General features: G+C 43.8%; 1 protein-coding gene across 5 annotated transcripts; it reads left to right on the top strand.

The window, feature by feature from the left end:
- The first annotated feature begins 5,838 nt into the window (after positions 1–5,838).
- vegfaa (vascular endothelial growth factor Aa) lies at positions 5,839–19,307 on the top strand. 5 transcript variants are annotated; one of them, XR_012986239.1, is made up of 7 exons: positions 5,839–6,459; positions 7,946–7,988; positions 10,039–10,235; positions 11,421–11,497; positions 11,620–11,652; positions 13,806–14,174; positions 15,659–15,737. XR_012986239.1 is itself a non-coding variant. In XM_076280175.1 (7 exons), the coding sequence occupies exons 1-7, from the start codon at positions 6,394–6,396 to the stop codon at positions 17,472–17,474; spliced, it is 570 nt and encodes a 189-aa protein (XP_076136290.1). In that variant the 5' UTR covers positions 5,839–6,393; the 3' UTR covers positions 17,475–19,307. The 5 variants fall into 5 exon arrangements, 4 of the variants coding, with proteins under 4 accessions (XP_076136290.1, XP_076136291.1, XP_076136292.1 ...); XM_076280175.1 differs by lacking the exon at positions 13,806–14,174 and adding an exon at positions 17,453–19,307 and having other exon boundaries at positions 15,659–15,790; XM_076280176.1 differs by lacking the exon at positions 13,806–14,174 and adding an exon at positions 16,027–17,152 and having other exon boundaries at positions 15,659–15,790.
- Positions 19,308–22,756: the final 3,449 nt, after the last annotated feature.

Raw genomic sequence — 22,756 nt, 5'->3', positions numbered from 1 at the left:
TTAAATTTGCTGCAGAGAAGGAACAGACTTTGGAGTTATGCTACACGGCTCGGTGGATTACCCTACCCTAATATTTTTTGAAACATTTTTCTGTCACCTAGTATATCCCCACTCACAGTCCATTTATAACATTGAAGCAAGTTCCATGAAAGTCTATCAGACTGCTCTGCACATTTGAAAAGGATGCCAAAGGGGTCACCAGTGTGTCAAAAATAGATGAAAATGGTCGAATTTCGTAGTTTGCTGAGTTTCACTCACCAGTTACAGTTAGGAACACATTCTTAGTTGGGCTTCAGTTGTTCACTTTAACTGAATACTTTCCATTGAAATGTGGATGCAGGTTGGATTAGGTAGTGTGAGGAGTAGGGAAGAGAATTAGCAAACACACACACTCATACACACACACACACACACACACACACACACACACACACACACACACACACACACACACACACACACACACACACACACAGTTGGAGATGTTCAGAGAGAGAGAAGTGTGAGGAAGCGAGACAGAGAGAATGATGATAAGTAGGGGTGTTGTTGATGACAAACTGATAGATAAGATAACACAACAATTAGCAACCTATTAGCAATTAACAATGAGCAAATTAGTGTCTAACTTTCTCTCAAGCCCCACTCAGACTACAAGTAACTATAGTGTTAAGAGACCATGTAATGATAATGTAGTTCAGTGATTAAACAAAATAACCATTGGTGACGCAACATACTGCACAATAAAGTTAAGATAAATTCAGCTTTTTAAGGCAACAAGTGATTCACAGCTGAATGGGGCTTCTGAATGGGGCTTTAGTCTCACACAAACCTCAGAAGCTTGACTACATGAACCTTAGGCAGAAGACAAGTGAGCAAATGAAGGAAGTGAGGGATGATGATAATGGATAAGGAATGTATAATCCTAATCACAAACTCAAGTTTTATGCTATGGTTGTGTGCTATGGAGTAAGCTATGTTTATGCTATGGAGTAGCAGTAAATCTTTATATATAAAAAGTTTGATACAGTGATCAGACATAGCACACATGCTGAATGCCAGTGTGCTCTCTTTCCATATTGAGCATAATGTACAAGATCAAAACTAATAGACAAATATGGTTGTCAATTGTAGTTTATTACATAATAGTAACACAGGCATCAGGATCCAATGTTTGTGTAATACAAAATTACTATTCCAGAAGGGCAGCTAACCTGTTCTTAGATTTATTTAATGAAAATGTGCTACATTATTATGAGAAGCTTCCAACCGCACAAAATTTGTCATGCAGGATCAACGCAACAACCTCTGGACGCACGCCGAGTTTTGCTTTAGAAATTATTCTGAAATTTGTTATGCGTACACTTGGCCATAATTTGCTCATATTTCTTAGAGTTTCGTTTGGCTATTACAACAAAATGCCTGCCAATAGTCATTCAAAGTCTAGCAGCCAAAACAGTTTTATGCCAATATCTTGCGATGTGAATAAAATCTGACATGCTGCATCACTACCACATTGTTTAGCTGCACCCTGAATGTTGTGAAATTCTGTCCATAGGGGCCAGTGCAAGTGACATCTTTCATCTCAAGACATGCATGTGCCAATATCATGAGTTGTAAGGGTTCAACATTTAAGAGCAGCATCTAACATAAGCACGCACATGCAAGACACACTGTTAGTGCAGTGACACACACACACACACACACACACACACACACACACACACACACACACACACACACACACAGACACATACTCACACACACACACACACACACACACACACACACACACACACACACACACACACACAGACACATACTCACACACACACACACACACACACACACACACGCACACACAGGCACATATAAATATACTTTATATTTCACATTTACATTTAAGCAAGAATTCAACAATCACTGGGCAACCAATGAGAGACCAAATAAGACGTCTAGTTTACATGGAGTTGCAAGAGCATAGAGAAAAGTTTAGAGATGTGCTTCTTAGGATAGTGCATGGCATCACTGTGCGCCAATCATATTACGTACCGCTATATGGCATATATTGCTATATTTTATATGTGTGAGGGATCATGTGGAAGGAAACACATGCTATATACTGGCCTGAAGATATATAAATTGTATGGTGTGCCAAGAGGAGGCAAAGGTAGTGAGTTCAGGGCTGTTGGTAAACTTGGCAAAGAGAAAAAAAGGGGCAGACACAGAAAGACTAGAGGACATGAGAGGAAATAGAAGAGTTTCCCTGGCCAAGAGGAAGGTGAAAGTCCTCATGTGAGAAGAGATGAGTAGCTTGTTTTTTGGATCAGGCATCGTGCATTAACCCTACATTATGTGTTTGAACTATTATAGAAATGATGTCGGGCACCCTGCCCAATTGTTGTGGCTTGGCAAGACTGCAAGACAACGCACGCAACTGGGGCTCAATTTTTAAATAACAAGCCGTGTCTCAACCTCTCCTCTTACTTGACAGGGGTTTAAAAAGAACATCGGTTCACATCTGTTCAATTTAAACTTGGATAAAAGATGAACATATCTGAACAGAAATCCTCTAAACAGCTTCCTTCTAATGTTAAGTTAGTCCAGATTCACTAGGTTAAAACATGGATTAAAACATTTTTCGACTAGCCTATATGGGTTCAGTTACTTGTAGCTTCTCTCCCGCAATTCTGAGAGTGGAGTGTGTATGGATGCTGTTTGTATGAATGTGTGAAATTACAACAAAGAAATAGAGTAAAGATACTGTATGCGTCTGTATGGGGAGTGTGTGTGTGTGTGTGTGTGTGTGTGTGTATGTGTGTGTGTGTGTGAGAGAGAGAGAGAGAGAGAGAGAGAGAGAAGGAGGAGGAGGAGTAGTAGTAGTACACTAATGTGTGTGAGTCATGTTACTTGACATCTATTCCTTTGAAAGAATGTTTCAGTTTTCCAGTGATTATCGTCAAAAAACTATGATAAGTTGCAGAGCTTTTAATATTCTTCTGCTTCTGTCAGCAGTCAGGTCATCTGTGCTCATGTTTTTGTCTTTGATAGGTGTGCTGACATCCCGCATGGAGCATTACTCTTTCCTGTGTGTGTCAGGGCGGTAACATGGACTAGGATGTGCTGTGGCCCCATAAATTTTGTCACTCAGGAGGCCTGTTCATAATCAAACAAGAAAATACGCAGAGCTCCTTGTTTTGGATACAATTCGGTTTGGAGTGCAAATCTGTTATTCTATAATGTCAACAGGGAAATTTGTTTGGTCCAATTTCTTTTTTTTTTTTTTTGGGGGGGGGGGGGTGAAACTCCAAGTGTCTCTACAGCGCCCTCTAGGGATGAAAATGCTGTATTTCTCCAGCACTTTGCCTGATGCCATGCAGTTCCTCTGATACGATCAGAGCCATGAAGGGGGCTTTGTTCAGAGCGAGTCCTCGGCTTCTGGCTATATCTGTCTATACAATGTGAAAGAAAAACATAACAAAAAAATGCCTGAGGCCAAAGCAGAAGAAGAGTACCCTACATGTTTGAACAGAAGTGAGATGTTTACACTCACATTATGTCAGCGTGTGGAATAGCATGGCTTGGCTCTAGTCTGCTGCGTCGCCCACCCAGATGCCACGATTACGCTACCGTTGGCCCATCAGCTGGCTCAAACCCCATCCTCAGGGGAGATAAGGCCTCGGAGCCTGATGGAGCTCAAACAGGTCGCTGGGTGCACCACACCTTGCTCCGCTCTGAGGAACGACCTCATCCTGTAGGACATCTTTTACCTTTCCTGCTCTGCGTGTGTGTCTATGTGTGTGTGTGTGTGTGTGTGTGTGTGTGTGTGTGTGTGTGTGTGTGTGTGTGTGTGTGTGTGTGTGTTAACCATTTCACGCTGTTCAGGCACTGGAACACTGGAATGCCATTGTGCGCTCTTCTGTGTGCTTTGCCCTTGTGCATGCATTGGTAAGAGGGCTTTTATTTCTTTTTTTTAGGTGTGTGTGTGTCTGTGTGTTTGTGTGTACCTCTGTGTGTGTGTGTGTGTGTGTGTGTGTGTGTGTGTGTGTGTGTGTGAGTGGGTGTGGGTGTGTGTGTGTGTGTGTGTGTGTGTGTGTGTGTGTGTGTGTGTGTGTGTGTGTGTGTGTGTGTGTGTGTGAGTGGGTGTGTGTGTGTGTGATGGGATGTGGGAGTGGGGGGGGGGGGGGTGTTCTTCTGTGTTGGTCGCTGGCCAGAGTTCACTATTCATTAAATCGATATTTCAGCTTCTTTTGGGATTCCCAGCAAGCTAATTACCAGAGTCGGGGCCTCGAGTGGACAGAGTCTCCGGAGGAACTCCTCACCCCAACGAGGGGCACGAGGAGGAGCCTCACAACGAGAAGAGGGACGTTTGAGTGGCCGGGCACCATGGCAACCGAGTGGAGAGGCTCCTTGGGAGCAGTGGGATAGTGGGATGGGGGGTGGGGGGTGGAGAGAGAGGGAGCACTGACCCATCTCTGGTCCAGAAGAATGCCCAGCCGGTGGCAGGGTGAATGGGGGACAAGAATTCTTCTGCTGGGGCACAAAGAAAGAACAAGTGTGTGTGTGTGTGTGTATGTGTGTGTGTGTGTGCATCTGGGAAAAAGTGGGACCATGTGTGTTGATGGCTTGACTGTGCACATGTGTGTGTCCCTGTAAATGACACAGGAAGGTGGACGGTGTGTGGGTGTGCATGTGTGTGTGAGGACATCAGTGGCACTCCCCCCCCCCCCCCACACACACACACATACACTCTATCCTTGTTCACTGGAAAAATCTCTGCCATGTGGACTCATAGGAGTTTGGCATGCCATCGTCTCACTGTTCTCCCCCAGGTAACCAACTAACTACCGCCCCGTGATCAGCCCCTCATGTCCCTTGCCGGAAACAAGAACAAGTGTTTCAAACAATTGTCTAAGATCCCATCATATCACATACCTTTGGAATTAATTCCAAATTAATTGAGATTTCAGTAGTTTCTTCTGTTCTGTCTGCATTAAGAGGGTATTTTCAGGTACATACATCTTAAAGGCTAGACCGATACTTTCTCTGTAACAACCTGGGATGTGTAGGCTATAATTTTGTGTAAGCATTTTGCCTGATTGATGCAGAATTATGATGTAAATAAATCAAGTAAACCTATGTAAAAAAAAAAAATCTGTGACGGGGCTGGAGTTGGCTGTTAGTTGGCAAATGGATAATATTTAGCGTCGGTTTCTGACCGGTTTAGGGTATAGAGTGACAAACGAGTAATAGACAATGAGACTGGTAAAATGGTGCATTCGAGCTGGATATCCAGCAAAACTAAGATTGCATTTGTTAGCCTACAACAACAGCACGGAAAAACTGAGACAGTGGCGATGTGAATCTCCATGTCATTGTCTACTGTATGTCTAACTAAAGTGTCTGTTGGATGGTTGTCACCTAACTGACGATGGGACATAGTCCATAATTTTGCTCTTACATATCGTCGCACTTTGCCCTTCAGATAGGAAGACGTCCGTCTAAAGATTCTCGCATAACCAATTTACAGACAAAAGACAGAATTTACAAATTGTCTGTAATGACATATGGTAGGCTAGCCTACTACTGAATGAGACTCACATTAAAATATTAAATATCATGTTTGTCATCCACCGACTGTTGTTTTAAACCATTATCCTTATGCCGTTACGCCTATATTAAGATCACACCACTGTCGTAGCTTGCTCCTCATCTAATCGTGTGATATCTAAAGGCAGAATTATAATAGTCCTGACTCCGCGCACGCCACGCAACGAACGCCCCTTGTGCCCCGCCCCTTGGGCAATGCTACAGAAGCGCGGCCAGGGACAAGATCGCGTTATTCTGCGCTGGAGGTCTAAACGGTGAAGTGGAACAAAGACACAACATAACAGAAAAACAGCAACAGGAAACGACTTTGAACCATATTTAAATTGGGAAATTTTCAGTGGATCAGTTTTCACCGGCAAATGCGTGTTTCTTTCGAGGGGGATCGGACAAGCATGTGTGTTCTGATCTTGTCCAGGGTTTGATCAGAGTTGGGTTTGGACGTCTAAAAGTTTTTCTACATTCGCCTATGACCAGACTTCATTGGAGTGATACCATATATCAATGATGGGCTTTTTGTTTTGCTTTGGATTGAATACCCGTGTTTGCGGCCGAAGACAGTGAACGCCTAGGCACCGTGGATGTTTATATTATAATATTTTGGAGGCAGTTCCAGGACATTATTCCATTAGGATTTCCCAGGTGTCCGCTTTAAGTGCGCCAACATGGGATCGGTGTCACTATAGCGCAACTTATCGCCATTTGTCTTTTGCTTCTGTTCGTCTCAAGTTTTTTCAATAGTAGCGATTTAAACAGCATATAACCTGTACCACCTTTGGAATTACCACCATGAACTTTGTTGTCAGTTTGGTACAATTATTTTTTGCGGCGCTCCTTCATCTGACCGCAGTAAAGGTAAGACTCGCTGTTGGAATACTGGGGAAGGGGTGATAAGCTGAACTGATTATTGAAGATAATGTGCTGCATGTTTAATTAATGAAACCCTTAATGATTAATAATTAACGATCGCTCTCGCAATGTCAATTCAATTTCTCATGAGGACAATGCTGCACCAGCCAGAGTTTAGGATGGAATTGAATGGCTTTTGCACATTATTGCTAGACTGTTTGATAATAATAGGCTATTTCATTTCAAGCATAGAGTGTCAAGAGCAGCAATGTGCTGATGATGACAGTACAGAAAAAAAAATGATGGGGTTACCATGTTACAATTTAACTGAAACCTACCGAACACACTATAACTAACCGGGGACATTTTTGCGCATTTTTTATATGTTGTCCTGATAATCAAGTGCAACATTAGTAATCATATGGCATTACGTACGATTTACTCAATTGGTAGGCTATCCAGTGAATGGTTCTTATATGGCATTTCTCGCGCAACTTATCGGTAGGCTACAGCCGGCAAGTGTGCGCAAAAGCGTCAGCACTGCGCGCATGTGGATTTGCATCGTTATATTTCGCAATGCTTTCTCCACTGCCCAGATGTATTTGCCAATGTTATTCTATAACCTAATGTAAAATTCGCGGCATTAGAGGTAACGTTATTTTGTGTTTAACCGCAAGTGAAGTTTACAGGTTCACTCCGCTCAACTCTCTCACGCCTGCCTGCACAATCTCGTTTACTTTTCCATTAGACTAACAATGGAAACTTTCGAGTCACACGAGCGTTTAATGGCGTCTAACATTTGTGTGACTGTTTTACACGACATATTGTGGTTTAATGGTTGTGATGTTCGGCTGTTAGAAGGTTCGTCATTCATTGAAAATCGCTTCAAGGCAAGGCAAGTGCTTCAAAATTTCAGTCCACACAAAAAATAATAAAAATTGCTACAATTAATGTACGCAAAATTAGCCCCTTCCTGCTGATCTCTAACAGTGAACCCCAATTAAGCGACTCTAATGCGATAGCAATGAAGCAGATAGATTACTTCAGGCTACTTCAGTGATGAAGTCAAATCGTCATGTTTCTCACGCAATGTTGCGAGCTGTTGCACCAGTATAGCCTACCACCTGAGGTAACGTGACTATCCCACGCAGCCTATCCGAACGATACCAACGGCGGGAAGCGATTATCAAACACTCTCACTTGTCTGCGGAGTGGGGGACTGTGACCTTCCTATATGAATCTAAAAACCACAATGTCGTTCAAGCCATATACAAATATCTGCGTTAGATATGTAGTAACGGGCCAGGTGATAAAATGTGACAAACGTAGATACACGTCTGTGTTGTAGTACAGTTATCATCATTGCCATGGTCATCATCGCCAAATTGGCAACCTTACGGCCAAGTTGATCCTCCCCCATACCACAAGTTTTTCAGAAGATTAAAAATAGAAGACTTACATATTTGTATGCTTTATTTCTTCTTTCTTTTAGTGTGCTCATATACCCAAGGAAGGAGTCAAGGGCAAAAACGAAGGTAAGTGACATGTGGACATATTCCTGGAATTACCATTTAGATTTATAAATCCATGCGATGAGTTGAGCTCTGGTGATGTAGAAAGAAGTAGGAGAATATACCGCCACCTTCCGGTCGCGTGGGCTGACTTGAAAGCCAGCATTTGTTTGAACGCTTTCCCTTTTAAACTTCACCCTAAATATAATAAACGTTGAAACAAAATAACATATTACTTAAGTCGTATCTCATACAGAGAATACATTGGCACTCGTCAAATGGTATTTATTTAGTAGGTATGACACAATTCAGTTGACTACAAATTGCTGACCTCAAGATCAGGTTGGAGTTTGTTGCACGGTGGCCTGCAGAAGAGTATTTCGTGTTGATACTGAGCTCAGCGCTCACTCCCACAGTATCATGACCTTCATACTGTGTGAGTCGCTCACTCTTTGTACTCGTGTCAGATGTGATAGGCAACTATCAGCACCATGACAGGTTCAAACAGCCATGGCAAAAGGCAACAAGATTTTATTTAGCAGACCACATGGAGCAGTATAGCAGCTAGGCTTCACATAAATGGCCACAGTGTGCTTGTGTGCTATTTTTTATTTTATTTTATTGTCATTCTGTGATAATCAAAAAATCAGCATCCAACATTAATCAGACTGAAGTTGTGACTGTGTAGTAGTAAGTGTGAATATGATATGCCTGTTCCAGAAGGATGGTATTTACAACAGAAAAATAAAAAAAAGAAAGAAAGAAAAAAGGGATAGAAAACAGCCATCTGTGTTGGTGGCACCAATCCTGACGAGTGAGCGAATAACTAATCCAGACATTTAATGATAATGACCTTGTGTAGCAGACATCCTTCCCTTGGGCAGCCAAACATGGTCCTTATCCCAAAGAGGCTGTTTTGTGTTGCGTTTGCTATCGGCAAGAGAAGTTTATGCACCGACACGCAGCTGTGTGGATTTAGGGGCTATGCTGAGCAGGCCATCGCATGTGGTGCCGGTATTGCTGCTGGTGTGGTGGTGGTGTTGTTAGCACAGGCTGCTTTTCACTAGTGCAGAAAACAGCTTCCATGCGTGGTGGTGGGCTTATTTTTTTTCCGGGGAAGGTCAGAGGTGAGAGGTCAACCCTGCCACCATAGTGCCTGAGGTCACTGCCTCCCAGGCTGCTCGTGGGGTCACGAGGCTCAGGGGTCACACAGAGCCGAGAGACAGACAGTCTGCTGTGCATGTCCGCAGATCATTCTAGAACATGGCAGTCCAATGCCCACCATAATATGGAAGGTGTTTGGTATGATTGTTGTTTGTTTAGTTTCTTTCTTTTATCTTGTAGAGATGAAATATACATACATATGCGCGTCTCTGGTTGTGTTTGAGCGTGTGTGTATGTGTGTTGCCGCATGTTTCGCGAGGGGGGAAAATTAAAACCCTTTCCCACACAATGGCAGCCATTGTTAGCACTTGGAGCTACAGATCTGTGCCTTTGTTTATCTGCTAAGCTGGATTTGGTAATGAGCATGGCCAAGGAAAGGCCTACACCTTTTTCTGTGACAAAGGAACACAAGAGCCCTCCTCGTCCTCGGCTGCGAGCTGGGACAATAACAGGAGGAACAGGAGGGCATAAAGCATGAATGAATGAGCAAAAGGAGAGAAGAGATTTTATGAACAAAAAAAAGGGGGGTGGAATTAGGGGACCGGATGAGCAGGGAAAGAGGAGTGGCCACTGAACAAGACAGGTGCAAAACAAACACAGCAGCCAGTGTAGGCCCTAGGTGACGTGAATCTTGCATAATCGCTTGGAAAGCAGAGGTGGGTGTTAAGGCTTTAGTGATTGCTGTTTGTTATAGCAGGCCAGAGCTCCTCACATCGCACGTGTCTGGGTTTGCCCCGGGCCACACATTAGGAACTTCCTCTATTTTAGAGCCATATTGACAGACCATGGACTATCTCTTAAAAATGAAAAACAGGTGTGAGTTTGGATTGAATTGTGTTGTTTAAGGAACTTGACCATGATCCAATTCTCTCTCTCTCTCTTTCTTTCTCTCTCTTCTTTCCCTCTGCAGTTGTTCCCTTCATGGAAGTGTACAACAAGAGCATGTGTCGGACGCGGGAGACTCTGGTGGACATCATGAAAGAGTACCCAGACGACACAGAATACACTTACCACCCGGCCTGCGTGGTTCTCATGCGCTGTGCAGGGTGCTGCCCTGACGAAGCGCTCGAATGTGTTCCCACGGACACGCGCAATGTCACTCTGGAGGTGAGCAAAGGACCTCCCCTCAGCTTCCAACCCTGCACCCCACTTACAGTATATCACCCAGCACCAGAAGACACACATCACGGCCACACTCACTAACTCACCCCTTCAAAAAATCCCCACCATTCGCAAGCCTGGAACTCTTCAGAGAGAGCAGGTGCAAGGACGAGAGAGCCAGAGAGATATCCGAAGGCCGAGAGAGGGAGGGAGAGAGAGCCAGAGGCAGAGTATGTGCCAATGGGAGAGAGAGAGAGAGAGATGACATGCTTTACTTTCTCAGTGTCAAAGGGTGTTTTGTCATGCCAATAACACTCGTTGAATTTAACTGAATTGAATCAAATTGAATCAATCAGACTGAGTGACAAACGGACAGACAGACAGAACTGCTTTGTGACTTCCCAGTGTTCTCTGCTCCTCAGCTCAGCTTTGTAGCTCACCTTTCCTCTCCTCTCCTCTCTTCTTTCTCCTTTCCTGTCTTCTCCTGTCCTCTCTTCTTTTCTCTCCTTTCTTCTCTTTTATTCTCCTCTCCATTCGGTGTGCTCTCAGTGTCTGTGCTTTGCTCAGGCCAGCCCTCCTGTGCTGCTGCTGGGGAAGTGGGAAACAGCACTCTCAGCCTGGCATGTCAGCTATGTTGTTTACCCCTGTGTGCACTCTGTTTACGCCCCTGTTTATGTGGTCAGTTTTTCCCACTCCACGCTGCCCGTTCTTGTGCTTTCTTTCTTTCTCTCTCTCTCTCTCTCTCTCTCTCAGGATCACTTTCTCTCATTCACTCACTTTCTCTTGACTCTGTTTTGGTTGCTAGGAGGGCATACAGTATGAGACAGCGGAGGAGGAGGAGGAGGAGAATAGTGAAAGAATGCACCAGAGCCCATGCCTTCCACCAGACACAGTTGATAATCAAGCAGTCAATCAGTGTCCAGAGCGTGGCGTGATGGTGGTCAGAGCAGGCTAGCACATGGGGCGGGTCACCGCACACTGGGGAGCAGGAGAAATCCGGCTGATACTTTTCTGTAGCAGCCACCGCAGTGATAAAAAAGAAATAGCCTGTGTTGTTTTTCCACACCCTGATAAAAACACACACCACACGTGTTGATTTTTTTTTCTTCCCTCCTCTGAGTTGGTGATTTTAACCCTTTGACTCCCTCCTCCTTTTGTGTCCCTCCCCCATCCCCCCCCCCCCCAATGCAGGTAATACGAACCAGACAGCGTGTATCGCAGCATGGGTATCAGCTGACTTTCACTGAACACACGAGGTGTGAATGCAAGTAAGTGTCATGCCGAACAGCAACCAAAACACCACCACCGCCATCTGCCACTGCTTTCACGTGCAGTAAACTCAACACATGAAGTCTAAAACATGTCTCTTTCTCTTCCTTGTTTCCTCCAGACCAAAGCAAGAAGTTAAAGTAAAGAAAGAAAAGTAAGTGAACTCTATTGTCGCTGTTCATGCTAATCGTGTGTATGTGTGGTGTGGGGTGGGGTGGGGTGGGAGGCAAGGGAGAGGGAGGTATCTGTGTGCTCAGTGTCGCCCCCTATTGCTCCACACAAGAGTGGTGCGGCGGCTGGTGGTGATTTTCCACACGCTGATCATGTCCAGCTGTGTGTAACGCAGTCGCCAGCGCCAGGCCTCGCCACTTAAAAGTTGTATGAGTCACCGACGTCCGCCTGGGGCGATACTGGACACACAGGCAGAGAGCGCATTGCTGAACATGCCACGTGACCACAGAAGAGAAGCAGTCAGCTGGACACTTTACTCTAGTCAAGGATGGAGCCCCCCCCCCCCTTCCCCCCTAGCAGCAGCTAGCGGCTAGAGCTAGTGCTACAGCTGAAGTGAACAGCATGATGGTGAAGGTGCAGTATCTTTACAACTCTGGTGGTGTATGGTGTTTGTGTCTCCCAAAGGCAGTCAGCTGGGGGAATAGAAAGTAAGAAACAGAGTTTGTGTGTGTGTGTGTGAGAGAGAGAGAGAGAGAGAGAGAGAGAGATGTGTAATAGGGGTTGGTGTGGGTTTCTGCCCTACCAAACTCCTCAAGTCCCTTTCCTCTCCTTCCCTGCTAAGTGGCTTGTGGCAGCAAAGGAATCTGAATCTCCATGTACCCACAATGCCTCCATAAGTGTAGCTGCTCCACGTCCTCTAGTGTGGAAAAGCACCAGACAGGTGTGTTGTGTGTTCTCCGTAGCTGGCTTCCTGATAAGAGGGGCCTTTTATAGGTCCTGTTGGGCTCCTCAGTGGAGAGTCTGCTATCTGTTACAGCGTGAGAAGAGATACGCTAGTAAGCTAGCTAGCGCTTTTTATTTATTTTTTTAACGACGTCTCTGAGGGCCTGTGTGGCCAGGAAGAGTCTTTCAGACCACCCATGGCCCCTCATGACGACCTGACTGCCCAGTTCTCCAGTTGCTGGAGACTGACCCGGGCTGTTTCTAGATACTAATCATAGTAGCAGGTGTCACTCGGTTAACCTATTTTTATTTTTAGCGTTGTAAATAGTGGATGAGCCCTGAGGTCGACAGACATTGCAGTTGGTCAGTTTGTCAAAGGGATTTCAGGCGCCTGTGTTGTGTTTGTGTAACTGTTATTGTGTGAGTTTGTGTGTGTGTGTGTGTGTGTGTGTGTGTGTGCGTGTGTTTGTGCACGTGTGTGTGTGTATGCGTCTGTGTTTTGATGCCACTGTACTGGTTTGTGAAGGAGTCCTGCTGATGTCGTTTGTCTAATTGGATAAGCAGTGTGCGTGTCTTCCACAGGTTTAAGGCGTTGGGAGAGGGTTAGGAGGCGATAGGATCATGTTAGCTGAGAAGGCTAAATGAAATCCGTTTGTCATGAAGGAGATGTGTGTGTGTGTGTGTGTGGTGGGGGGGGGTGGAGGTGGTGGTGTGGTCTCGTTGCAGCCCCCCCCTGCCCAGCCTGGTTCTCAGCACGTAGGCAGGACTCCATGGGGGAGGGGCTGTGTGAGGACATGAACACAGACTCACAGGCACAGGTTGAGCTGCGTCACTGCCAATAACACTTCATTTGCACATCCACTCACATATTTAACTCACTTGAGCTTAATACACGTACACGTACACATAATACACACACACACATATACACATGCTCAGCAAGTAACTTACAAAATTAACAACAAACTAAACTTAACCTTAACGGTAACCCACCTGCTAAACAACACACGCATTCATAATCTCAGACAACCACACCAGGCTAACACATATAGTTAACATAAACAGACACACACACACACACACACACACACACAAAGACAAACACATGCACACACACACACACACACACACACACACACACACACACACACACACACACACACACACACACACACACACACACACACACACAAATAGATACTCAATAGCTCTAGATGTGTTGATTCCTGTTAGGGACTTTTTATATCGTCTCTCCCTTCCTGTTCTCCTAAGTAGCATTGATTAATTGATATCTCTGCATGACTCGTCCTGGTTCAATTTAGATATTTAGACCCTCTTCTTTTCTTTTCTTTTCTTTTTTTCCCTCTCTGTCTTTCTTTTGCATTTTTTTTCTTCTCCTCTCTTGTTTTCCAGAAAACCCAGGGAGGGGAGGGGCAAAGGCCAAAAGAGAAAGAGAAAGAGAGAGAGGGAGGCAGCCGTCAGGCTGGAGTTCTACACCAGCAGCGCACCGATCCTGCACACGGGCAGTCTCTCTCTCTTGGTCTTTGGCTTGGTGGTCGAGGAGCTTCTGTGCTCCGCGTAACACCAAAACAAAACAAAACAAAAACAGAACCAAATGAATGAATCCACCCATCCCCCATCATTTCGTTGGCTGGCAGCTTTCCACTCCACTTTATGTTCTTAATTTCTTTTTTTTTTTTACGTAACCCCACTCATTTGAAGCCCCCACCCCCAACTGCTCTCCAGCCCCAGCTAAAGCAATTGGAAGTGAGGGGCTGGCAGGTAATGGTTTCTCACACCACCCCCCCAACCCCTCTCCCGCATGTGACTGTGTGGTTGTTTCTGAGACACTAACCTACAGGCTGTCCCAGACCCTAGCCTGGTGTCTCTCTCTGCTAGGCTCAGCTGTCTCTGTTCTGTGTTGTCGCTGCTGTACGGCGGCAGCTAGCGGTGGTGGGGCTGCTGGCTGCATTTCCTCGGACTCTCAGCAGTCTGGTCTATGTGGATGACGTTGTAGTGTGGCTTTGCTGTGCAGGAGGACTGTGCAGGTTGGTGCTGAGGCAAAGGCCACAGAGAGGAGGAGTAGTAGAATGGGGTTGTGGGCCGGTGATGGGAGTGGGTGTGGGAGTGGCCTTCTAGTTGAAATGAAACTTTGTTAATATTTACAACACAGTCCATCTTTATTGTGGTAAATGTGTGAACACTAAAATATCATAAGATCGTGAAGTATACTGCACCTCTCGGCCACCAGGAGCTAGTTTATTTTTATTTCGTCTTGCCCCCCTGACACCCCCCCCCCCCCCCCAAACTCCCATTCCCTTCAGTCGGCAGAGGAGTGAACTGGGACTGTGCCAACACTGAGATTAGGGTGAGCGATTGCGCGTGTTAATCCTTACATTGAGCCTCTGCTGTAAGCCCTGGACCCATTAAAATGCCAACCTCATATTCACTTGTCTGTGTCGAGTCCTCGAGCTGCATGATGCTATAGGGTCTGGATGGGGGCCTGTAGCACTACTCTGCACTTCCATACATGTGTCATTTCATAGAGCAATGTTGCATTATGTGTTCCAATGTGTGGGCTATGTCATATCACACATGAACCTGTAAAAAAAAAATGTGTGTGTGTGTGTGCATGGCGTATGCAAGTGTGTGTACTGAACAGGATCATGTGTGTGTGTGTGTCCATGAGTCTGTGTTCATTGTTGCTTAAATGTTGCCAACTCAGTCTTATCACACATGTGTGTATTTGGGTGTGTGTATGTGTATGTGTGTATGTGAGTGTGATAGACACACCATGTGTGCATAAGACTTCATAAGCTTACAAATCACATGCTACCTCCGCTCTCCTCGTTAACACCCCCTTACCTTACCTTATCTCACCTATCTCACCTGACGTCTCACCAGTTAACCCCTATTAAACCCCACTGGGTTGCGCAGCACCCTGTGTTGACATGGCCTTACTCATGCACTACTCAAGCTTCATGTACGGGCCTGAGACTTGTGGGATAGCTCATTGTTGAAGGATGAGGAGGATGAGGAGGAGATCGGATGTATCAGGTGATGAAGAGGGGGCTGAGGGAACCGGTGGGGATGTTATTGGGACGGGTGGGGGGGTGGGGTTCAGTATAGGATGGTGCATGAGTGTCTGTCTATTCCTCTCTTTGCCCAGAACGCTTTAGCTTAGACCTGTCTCTCCCTCTCTCTCTCTCTCTATCTCCCTCCCCCTACCTCTCCCTCTCTCTCTTTCCTTTTTGCTTCCCTTGCAGCCACTGTGGGCCTTGCTCAGAAAGAAGAAAGCGCTTGTATGTGCAGGACCCTATCACCTGTAAATGCTCCTGCAAATTCACACAATTACAATGCAAGTCCAGACAGCTTGAGTTAAACGAAAGAACTTGCAGGTTTGTTTACAACATGTTACGATAAACAACTTGCTCCGGTCTCTTTGTTTTGTTTTGTTTTGAATCCGTCCTCTGATCAAGATGCCTCGATGTTTTTTTCCTGGCAGAGAAAAGCATGCTTCTCTGATTGTTGCCTTCGTGTCCATGTTTGTGCTTTTGTGTATCAGTGTTTGTGTGTGTGTGTGAATTCACCTTTGTGTGTTTTTCAAAGAACTTTTCTCCTTTTACTCTGTCAGAGTGCTTCTCTTTGTTTGACATCTTTGCTTGATGTCAGAACTGTGAATGCCTAATGGTCCTACCTGACATTTGCTCATTCTGTCCCCTACACAGGGGCTCTATAAACTTCACAGTCAGCTAATTTAGAGGATTGATGGTCCTCTTGTTTAGGTCCTCTCAGCCCAATTACTGTGCTATCCTAGATTTAAGTCAAGCTAAAATATGCCCGCATTGAGCCTTGAGGAAAGATTGACAGGCTCTGTGACTCTGTGACTGTGCTCGACTGAACTTTAATCATTCGCACTATTGACTGAACAGTGGTGTGGCCAACTCAGTCGTTACCCAGTGTCAAGTTTGTGGCCTTTCATACAGAACGTTCTGGCACCAAGCAATGCGAATGTGTGTGAGTGGCTTTGCCAGCACAGAAACGTGCAAGAGGTGAAAAGACAGGACCTGCTACGCCCCACTTCCCAAATAGTGTCTGAATCCGGTCAGGATCCAGCTCTGATACAGTGTGGGTAGCTACTCTTGCACACCATGGGCCTTAACAATTCTTACCAATGCTTTTGTGAGCATGCTCAGTTTCAGAATTCCTTTGTCACACTTCAGATTGGTTGACCTTTTGGTCAACTATTGGATAGCACAAAAAAAGTCTCACTCTATTTTGTTTCCATATATCCATTTGTACTGACTTGTTGCATTTGCATGGCGGAGTACTCACATTAGATACTTCTAAGTATTGAAATCTTAGATATAGTTCTCTGCTCACAGTGACATTGGCTAGAATTAATGGCCCAAAGCTCATTTTCTCTGATACTCTTTCATGAGCAGCCTGCTGTACTTGTCACCGAATATGCCTTGCAACTCAAGCCTTACTATTAACATCATCCAATCAAAAGCCTAACCGCAGTAAGACAGGCCAATCAAAACTCATTCCAGGGGAGAGAGGCGTGTTGGAAATTGAGTGGTTGGGGAGGAAGTAATAAGGTGTCCATGCTGCTTGCTTCTCGTGGTCCAACCCATGTAACCTGTGACCATACTAATTGATGGTAGAGCCGTGTGTTTTTTTGTGGGAATGTTTCATGTCTTCTTTGAAGAGAGAGTGGAAGACACTCTTACGCACTCTGAATCCTGGAAAAAATCTACCCCACCCCCCCACCCTGAACCTAATTGAAATCATGCCCTTTGACCTCTACTCCACCTCTAGTTCACCCCCCGTCTGTAGCGTGAATTGTATTTAAAAAGCACACAATGAGAGGGTGCATGTCTGATTAGACATAACAAGCTATCCCCCCCCCCCCCCCCACACACACACACACACACACACACAATCCCACTTTCGGCCATCTTTAGATCTCCAGGATTAGGTGGTGTCAGATTGTCTCCTGCTTGCACCTTCATCATGGGGCCGCCCTCTAATCCAATCTCTCCATTGTGTCTTTGCAGATGCGACAAACCAAGAAGATGATTAGCGGAGAAAAGTGGTGGAGACCGATTGAAGGAATATATTTTTTTTACGTAGCACTTTCTTTTACACGTGAGGACGCATTCCCTGGGCAGATTGAAAGAGAAAAATAACAATGGCAACAACAACCGTACCCAACAAACTAACAAACGAAAACAACAATCGACAAAAACGCATCACCACAAGAGAGAAAGCGTGAAAGAAATCCTCCCATTTTCCAGATTTTAATATATGAGTAAGTGTATAAATATATATTAAAAAGAAGATGACAATGTGTACCGCTGCTATATAAATTGGAAACACTACATTCAAGTGAACGAATGCACCACTTGGTGCGTGAATGGGATCTTCTTCAGTGCCAGTGAAGAGAGACTGCTAATGGACAGTGCTGACTGTGGTTTTGCCTTCTAAACAAAACCAATCTTTTTCAATGTAATATGTCACTGGATATGGGTCTGCTGTGGAGAAAAAATATCTATATGTACAGTATATATGTATGTATAATATATATATGTCTATATTTTATTGAACTGATCGTTACCATGACTTCACTCGAGAGGTGCAACAAGAAGGTGTCTCCCAACAACTGTGGGACATGGGGGGGGGGGGGGGGGGCGTTTGAGACACTTTCTAATGGGACTGAAAATGGCGGGTCCAGGGAACACATGACAGTCCCATATGTGGAACCCTTCTCCCTGCATGATGTGACTGCCTTCCATTGCTGGAGACCTTCGTCACTCGTCACAGAAGACTGTACTGACTAACATCCAATAGGACCTGTTGGGTTGTGAAAAAAAAAAACTATATTTCTAAAGGGATATTAATTGTAGGTATATATATAGAGAAAGAGGTGATCCTAAAAACAGCTTGATTCCATCCTCTGCCAGAGAATAGTGGTGTGTACCGTGGGTCACATTCGGTGACTTGTTCAGTGTGTTGTGTTTGTTTTCCAAAGAAATTAAAATTGCACACTTTCTTAGACACTGTTCCTGGCAACAAAATAACCACACCATCTGTGTATGCATACCTAATAATATCCTTTTTTGTAGTACACTACACCTAATTTATAATGGTAGAATATGTCCAGTATTCGCTGTATTTAAGTTGATCTATTTATATGCAGTGTTATTGTTCTTGTTTTTTGTTTGTTTGTTTGTTTGTTTTGCATTTTCTCTCTTGTCAATGTCATGAGTCTGCCTGGCCTTCGAAAACATGAAAACTGTAGACGACTTTTTTTTTTTTTTAAAGAAAGAAAAAGTAAGAAAAGAAAATCAGAGAGAAAACAAAAACTTCAACATTCCTGAAACGCTGTTGTCTGGCATACCTGAGATGCAGTGGTCATGGAGTACACACTCAGTCTACTCATAGCCTCTGTCTGTGAAATGGGACTCTGTCGGCAACCGTGGCAACTGCATGGGCCCCTGGCCACCATGCTAACAGTGCCTTATGGTACTAAATGTGACTGAAAATGCCCAAAATCAACCAATAGCAACTTGAACTGATGCCCTCCCAGGAAGTGGACTAAGGTTGAGTCAGAGTTTATGGAGATCATGATAGTCCAGTCATTCTCAGCCTTGTTGCTAACTGATAATGCTCTGACAGAAGCAACTTTCAGCCCTCTTGACTAATAAAGATAAACATTCTATTGTATTAAAGTGATGAAACTGTTTTTGCTTTTGTTCCTCTTTTCATGTAAAGTCACATTTTTAGTATATTTTCACAGTAATATATTTATTTTTGGTTTAAAGATGATAATATTAACAGTTTTTTTGTTTTAGTGAACCATTAAACCCTATTTATTTTAAAGATATTGTTTTGTATTAAATGAAAAATGAATTCCTGTGTGGGGCCCTGTCTTTGAACTCTATCTTAAGGTTGACACAGCACACTTGCCTGAAGGCATGCCACACTTACCAGCCAGTTCTTAAGTGCCACCCATCAGAAACCATGGAAACAACACAGAGCTATGAAAGTAGATCTGCAAAAATCTATTATATCTGCAATATAATAACTATTAACGAGACACATATATTCAGAGGAACACTGTATACAGATTGTTGAGGGGATGATATATTTATAGATATATATATTTGAGGTGATGATATATTTTTTGATATATATTTGAGCAATGATGCTGGGTGATGTTATCCAGGCAATCTCCAACTGATATTGTTCAACAGATTTGTATCAGGTGATCTTTCATCATCAATTGGCAACTTCTTGGGATCATTCAATCAGAATGGCAAGAGCAGTTTTTGCTGACATTGCTCAAACGAAAGAGAAGGTAATCAGGATCCTTGCATATATCACACATTCAGTCCACAGCATTCTGGTTCCAGAAACTCCATTATTCATACATTCTGCTACAGGACTGTTAATTCTATGTGTTGAGATCATCTGTAGTGTCCAAACCACTTAACAAGCACTGTATGGCAGTTGGGGTTATGTGATGAGTTTCCCAAATAAACTTTACATCGCATGTAATTACATGGTAGGATAATGATCTCATTTACAGACCTAAAGTGTTCCCCAAATGGGAAAAGTGCCCTTCCATGCCAGGAAGTGTTCCTCTCTTGAGCTGTGTGCTCACATGCAATGTTTCCTCCGGGCTCTTTGAAACATAAAAGTTTCTCTTTGCATCATTCAACACATGAACTGACTGTCCATTAAAAAAAATGAACCTCACTGCTAAAACATGCATAGCAACACTATATAGAACCTTGAGGGAAATAAGGATTCCCTTAAGGAGATGGAATCTGACCAACAGAATTCAATTCTGTTTTATTCCATATTTATTTCACACCAATTATTTAGCACCAGAACTATTGAAATCGTCTCAAGTCACTTTACAGAGCCTGAACCCTGATTGGAAACCTGGACCAGTGGGGCCTGCATCAAGACAAGAATTGGATATCTCACAGCAGAAACTTGCAGAGTCTTGAGTATAAACTACATCAGAGGGATCTTACTACAGGGTTACCTCAGAGGCAACCTGTTTGAATATTGCATGGCTGTCATGATCTGTGGATGGTGGTGGCTGTGAGTTCTGGGACAGCTGTGGTGTGAGTTTCAGTTCCTTATCCTGGATGGCTGCACACACAGAGGACACCTGCAGACTTGCAACAAAGTACCTCAGACCCGCACCTACAGTATGCAAAGCCTTGTTGTGTGCAGACAAAATAATATGCTATCATCAATGGGTTATCATTAAACATTCACAGTGTCATGAGTTTGAATTTCAGATTGTGGCTGTTCATCTTATTCCACGGCCAGCACAGATGCCCCCTGTCCAAACTCTATTTGTACGAGAAGCTGTCAAGGTGAGAGTCTGTAAGAGGTTGCTATGGAAACCTGTCTGAGTCCTGTATCTGGATAGTGACTTGTGAAGGCACATGCTAGTGAAAAGGTGAGCATCTCTGACAAGGAATGTGAATTCCTAGACTATGGCATTTCACATTATCAATGGAAACATATTATTGAAGAGGGGTTTAATTGCACTGCTGCATTATTTTTGTGTGTACTGTAAATGTTTTTGTCATTTCTGTACGACATGAGCAACACTGAAGAAGCTCAATGAGTCAGTCATGGGAAATATTGTTGTGCCATTGTATTGTGAGGGTATAGTAAAGAGAAATAGTTTGCCAAGCTTTACTGGACGTTGAGTGGAAGTGAGATTTTTTTTTGGATTCAGTGAATATAATTACGAATGAGTGTTTCAACTGCAAGGTCATTAAAACAATCATGATCTGGAGAGAGGGTAATTGGGCCTAAGTGTTGTACTGTAATATCAGGGTAGTCTTTCAAAATGAAACATTGACAGTGTGCCATTTTTTCAAATTCAGCCCAAATTTTTCTCAAAGCTCTTAATGGTTTTGGCTCTTTGTCAAGGAAACGTTGTGATTTGCAAACAGAACCCTCTCTAATTAGGATCCAAAAGTACCTAATGGGTGTGTTCTTATGTAATTTCATGCATTCCTCACTTGACCACAGAGCAGGCAGAGATTAACTAGCTGTACGTCTCCGGGGATCAGACCCAAAAAGAGACAGAACAGAGACACAGAGAGAGCAGAAAAAAACTATTGTTAGGGTTCACATATACAGTACATCCTTCCTCCTCTCTCTGATGTTCTCTCTCTTTCTCTCTCTCTCCTCTCCATGATTTACTGACACAGTTAAAATCACGGTCTAAGAATATGTTTACGGGAAAAGGAAAGCTATTACGAGAAAGAAACAATATTATATGGTAATCTAAGTTTTCCTGTGCTGTGTGAATCTTCCAGTACAGTAGATGATGTAAGATGTAGGAGACATTGCAGGAGATGAAAAGGGAAGCTGGTTATTCAGGAAAGACCGTATATTTTAACAGGTAGGAATATTGCATCACGTTATGTTTAAGGAGGACACGAGTGTGAGAATGTTGATGTGTGCGTAGCGGAATGATAATGTGGCACATGTCCTCAGGACAGCTTGAGTTTACCATGCAGAGCATGTGTAAAATTTCCCACGAAAAGAGATTTACATTTTAAAACTCACTGCATGAAAAGTGTGATTTTTGTCAGTATGCAGCACTGTAGATTGTCGTGGAAGTTCAGGTTAACGGCTGTTCACGGCAATTTGCAGGCAACGCCGAAAACTGCCATGAATTGTCAGAAATTGACGTGGGCCTTGCTTGGCAGTTGTCCCCCCATGACCCCCCTCCTCCTAATTCTAGGGGAGGCTATAACATGTAAATGAAAATGCTGTGAGCTATACATATGCAAATCAGGGATGCAGGGGGAGTTTTACCCCAGGTGACATTTTTCTAAAATGGAAGAAAATCTCTGGTACAAATAGATCAGGCTCAGTGTAGCCTAATTATAGACTCTTACATTTTAGCTTGAATTGATTTATTTAATGAAAGTATCTCTCTCTCTCTCTCTCCTCTCCATGATTTACTGACACAGTTAAAATCAAGGTCTAAGAATATGTTTACGGGAAAAGGAAAGCTATTACGAGAAAGAAACAATATTATATGGTAATCTAAGTTTTCCTGTGCTGTGTGAATCTTCCAGTACAGTAGATGATGTAAGATGTAGGAGACATTGCAGGAGACGAAAAGGGAAGCTGGTTATTCAGGAAAGACCGTATATTTTAACAGGTAGGAATATTGCATCAGGTTATGTTTAAGGAGGACACGAGTGTGAGAATGTTGATTGTGTGCGTAGCGGAATGATAATGTGGCACACCTCAAAAACCTAAAAACGTGTACTGATGTTAAGGAATCCAATATCTCCAACTACATCAGA

Source organism: Alosa pseudoharengus, unplaced genomic scaffold (genome assembly GCF_046254945.1).
Source record: "Alosa pseudoharengus isolate Yale_2024_CS ecotype anadromous, Long Island Sound unplaced genomic scaffold, YU_APseudo_1.1 YU_APseudo_1.1_scf_12, whole genome shotgun sequence".
Lineage (NCBI taxonomy): Eukaryota > Metazoa > Chordata > Actinopteri > Clupeiformes > Clupeidae > Alosa > Alosa pseudoharengus.
This window is presented reverse-complemented; position numbering and strand designations above follow the sequence as displayed.

Coding starts and splice junctions, on each gene's coding strand:
- vegfaa (XM_076280174.1), top strand. CDS start 6,394: ATGAACTTTGTTGTCAGTTTGGTACAATTATTTTTTGCGGCGCTCCTT. Junction 7,989..10,038: donor AGTCAAGGGCAAAAACGAAG/GTAAGTGACATG, acceptor TTCCCTCTGCAG/TTGTTCCCTTCATGGAAGTG. Junction 11,653..13,805: donor GTTAAAGTAAAGAAAGAAAA/GTAAGTGAACTC, acceptor CTTGTTTTCCAG/AAAACCCAGGGAGGGGAGGG.